The 5000-nt window shown below is 49.0% G+C and overlaps 1 protein-coding gene across 1 annotated transcript in view; it reads right to left on the bottom strand.

The window, feature by feature from the left end:
- LOC307091589 (neuronal PAS domain-containing protein 3-like) overlaps window positions 1-3275 on the bottom strand; it is a gene marked incomplete at both ends in the record, with an annotated part of 13677 nt that extends 10402 nt beyond the window's left edge. The window contains 1 exon segment of the mRNA XM_079759220.1: window positions 3186-3275. Coding sequence (XP_079615346.1) covers window positions 3186-3275 — 90 coding nt within the window.
- Window positions 3276-5000: the final 1725 nt, after the last annotated feature.

Genomic DNA, 5000 nt, shown 5'->3' with positions numbered 1-5000 from the left:
ATAAATTTCTTTATTTATATATATTAACATATATACATATATATATATAAATATATATATATATGTATATATATATAAATACACATAAATATAAAGATATTTTTATTTTGTTAAGGATAAAGTTATAGATATCTATATATACTTTATAAATTTATATAAATTGTACATTTATATATATATATAAATATGAATAGATATTAATGTGTATGTATATAAATGCATCATATATATGTAAATATATCTTTATCTATATGTATATAGATATACGTATTTAGCTATCTATATATATATATGTAAATATATCTAAATGTAGAATCTATATCTATGCCGTTCCCCATCTTAGCGGTCCTTGTTTTACTACTCTATCGCCTCATCCGCTCTCCCTGTCGCCGCTACCGGGAGAAGGCAGCCATTGTATGCTGAGGGCTTTGAATGTAATCTTCGATCATAAATAATTTCATTAGAATGCTGATGGCTCGGTGCTGTTAGAGGACTGGAGACGGCCGGCCCATCTGCTCAGCTGATAAGAACAGCTTCGTTTTATTAGCATCCTCACCGAGAGGGCGCCTTGTTTACCCAGGCAATCCCAAGATGTATTTCACTGCTAGCGCACATTTAAACTCTATTTACACCCCCCCCACTCTACCATCGCTCTCCATCTCTGTTCATCTTCACACTCCTCCTCACACTTCTCCTCCTCCTTCTCCTCCCCCACCCCCTCCTCCTCCTCCTCCTCCTCTTTCACTTTCCTTCTTGTTACTTCTTCTCAGCTCACCTGTCTTTCCATCTTTACTTGTGTTTTCTCTCTCCCTCTCTCTCTCTCTCTCTCTCTCTCTCTCTCTCTCTCTCCCCTCTCTCTCTCTCTCTCCCAACTCTCCTCTCTCTCCCTCTCTCTCTCTCCCTCTCTCTCTCTCTCTCTCCCCCCTCTCTCTCTCTCTCCCCTCTCGCTCTCTCTCCCCTCTCTCTCTCTCTCTCTCTCTCTCTCTCTCTCTCTCTCTCCCCTCTCTCGCTCTCTCTCCCCTCTCTCCTCTCTCTCTCTCTCCCTCTCTCTCTCTCCCTCCCTCTCTCCCCTCTCTCTCTCTCTCTGCCCTTTAGAGCGTATATTTTCATTGCGTGTCTCCTAACATGAAGGCCAGGGAACCATAAACCAAACACACCTGAAGGAAACCTTGTGTCCCAACACACCGGATTCCATACACTCTAATACAGCCACAAGCACACACACACACACACACAGACACCCACATACACACAGGACGCAAACAAACACACACACACACACACACACACACACACACAACGCAAACAAACACACACACACAGGACGCAAACAAACACACACACACACACACACACACAGGACGCAAACAAACACACACACACACGCACAAACACACACACACACACACACACACACACACACACACACAAGACACAATCACATAAACACAGACGGACAAAAACACACGCACACACACACACACACAAGGACACAAAAGCACACACACAAGTCACAATCACATAAACACAGACGGACAAAAACACACGCACACACACACACAGACACACAAACACACACACACACACACAGGAGACACAATCACATACATAAAGACACACAAACCCAAACACACCTCAAGTTCCAACACGCGGCAATTTGGCCCCCGGTCATTCAGATGTGGCCGGGGGCCCGGCCCTCCATCACAGGCGCCGCCGGGGCCACTCAATTACCGCCGTTATTGTAGCTGTGTGTGTGTGTGTGTGTGTGTGAGAGAGTGAGAGTGGGCACACCTTCCTCTGTGCGTTCCTCCCCTCTGCTCCGTCTTACTCACTCCTCCACTCTCACGCTGCAGCCCTCGGTTCCTCACAGCCATCTTTCTCTTATCACACATCTCCCCCCCCTGCCCCTCGCCCCCCTGCGCGCCTCCTTTGTCTCTCTGTGTCTCTATCTATCACCCCATCCCCCTTGGTGTTTCTACCCCTCCCTACAATCAATGGGGCTTTTAAGATGCCTATCGATCTGCTCCCCAGACAGCCAGTGCACCGGGGCAGCCTTTGATTGCTGGGCCAGTAATTACTGTTATTATTTATGCATCTGGGCTAAATGGCAGGACTTAACATTCACAGTACAAGGGGCCACCGGCAATCAACAGAGGTGAGCACCTGGAGGGAGAGGGGGAGGGAGAGGGGAAGGGAGAGGGAGAGGGGGAGAGGGAGAGGGAGAGAGAGAGAGAGACAGAGAGACAGAGAGAGAGGGAGAGAGGAGAGTCACAGAGTCAACATGAGGGAGGAAGAGAAAAAGCGACTGTGATAGAGAAAGGAAAAAGGAGAGACATGAATTGAGAGAGGAGAGAGAAAGAGAGAGAGAGTGAGGGAGACCGAGGGATGGAGGAAGGACGGAGAGAGAGAGAGAGAGAGAGAGAGAGAGAGAGAGAGAGAGAGAGAGAGAGAGAGAGAGAGAGAGAGAGTGTGTGTGTGTGTGTGTGTGTGTGCCGTGTCTCTCTTGAGAGCTGCACTCCAGAGATGACCGAAAGAGCGCAGTCAAAGATATTCATGTGCACACGGCCGTCCTCCAGGGAGGGGAATGAAGCGAGCGGAGATGGACCCGCTCATACCGTCAGACACACACACACAGACACACACAGACACACACACACACACACACACTCACAGACGCACACACACAGACACACACAGATGCACACACACACAGACACACACAGACGCACACACACAGACACACACACACACACACACACACACACACACACACACACACACAGACACAGAGACACACACAGACACACACAGACACACACAGACACACACACACACACACTCACAGACGCACACAGACGCACACACACAGACACACACACAGACACAGAGACACACACAGACACACACAGACACACACACATACAGACACATACAGACACACACAGACGCACACACACACAGACACACTGGCGCACACAGACTTACACAGACACACATGGACTCACACAGCACACGCAGACGCACACAGGTGCACACAGACACACACTCTACTGGGGAGAGAGTGTGTGTCTGTGTGTCACACACAGACACACACAGTCACTCTCCTGCAGAGAGTGTGTGACTGGATGTGGCAGACAGAGCGGTGTTTGGGGAGCAGGTTATAGAGAGGTACAGTTCAGTCCTACCTGCGAGAGCCCCAGGTAGATGGACACCGTCTCCGAGATGTACAGGAAGCGGCCCTCGTAGCTGACCACGAACACGAAGCCATCCAGGGACTGGAGCGCACACACACACACACACACACACACACACACACACACACACACACACACAAACACAAACACAAACGCACACGCACACACACAAGGAGAGGCATCCACACACACACACAGACGTACACACAGGCATCCACACACACACACACACACAGACACACACAAGTACACATACGCTCATGTACAAGCACATCCACATACACACGTAAACACACGCAGACACACACAAACACGCAGAAAAAAACAGAAACAAGACAGACAAATTAGAGCAATTAGTGTGTATCGAACAAATTAGAATGAGCTGCAGAACAAACAACCCATCAACCCTAGGCCCTGCCTCTGCTCTTACAACACACGCACACACACACACACAAATACAGCAACGCACGCACACACAGACACACACGCAGACACACATACATATAGACACAGGCGCACAAACACCCCTCGCACACACGCTGAAATGTGTAGAGACATGAAACAGCTCCCATAGGTGCAGACCGCAGCACGGCAGAAGGCTGACAGCGTCAACAAGACCTGCATTCATAAACACATAGCAGCACAGAGGCACGCACACACACACACACAGCAGCACACACACATACAGCCAACACGCACACACAACCAGCACACCTAGCACGTTCATACACACATATACCCAGCACGCACGCACACAGACACCCATCATGCAAACACAACCACACACACAACCACAAGATCACACACACCCAGAAAGCACGGCGAACAATCACATTTGCAAACACGCACGCAAAAACACACACACATACACACACAGAAGTGTGTTAACACCCTTCATTTAAACATGCAAGGACACACTCACTCAAACACTCACTCAATCACTCACTCACACACTCACACATTCACACACACACACATTCTCAGTCTTGCAGGTAAACAAATATGTTCAGAAACAAAGCGAGCGGCAACACATCTGATGGACCAGGGCTGTTGACACACACACACACACACACACACACACACAGGCTAGCACACACAGACACACACACACACACACACACACACACACACAGGCTAGCACACAAAGACACACACACACACACAAACACACACACACAGTGCTAAACACAGGTTAGCACATGCATGCGTGGAGATAAACACATACACACACGGTGCTAAACACATGCTAGCACACAAACACACACACACACACACACACACACACACACACAGTGCGGTGGCAGACCCAGGCCAGCCGTGTGTCAGGTACAGCGCTTCACGCTCGGCGGTGATTCTAATGAGAAGTGAAAGGATATACAGCCCCGCCATTAGAGAGGACTCCTTCAGAGAATAATATTAATCGTCATAACACGGTAGGAGGGGGGAGGCAACACAGAGACCGCTCCTCTTCCTCCCTCTCTCCCTCTCTCTCCCTTTCTCTCCCTCTCTCCCTCCCCCTCCCCCTCCCTTTCTCTCCCTCTCTTTCTCTCCCTCCCACTCTCATTACCTGACTCTCTTTCTATTTCTCCTTCTCACAAATACAAACACACACACACACACACGCACACACACACACAGACACACACACACACACACACACAGAGCCAACACACACCAAAACACACGCGTCACATACCCATCACATACATTCAAGTACACACACACACACACGCACACACACGCACACGCACACACACACGTGCACAGACAATGGCCCAGCGAGTGTAGGACCACTTTGCTCCAGGA

The sequence above is a fragment of the Pollachius pollachius genome (assembly GCF_949987615.1).
Source record: "Pollachius pollachius genome assembly, contig: scaffold_474, whole genome shotgun sequence".
Lineage (NCBI taxonomy): Eukaryota > Metazoa > Chordata > Actinopteri > Gadiformes > Gadidae > Pollachius > Pollachius pollachius.
This window is presented reverse-complemented; position numbering and strand designations above follow the sequence as displayed.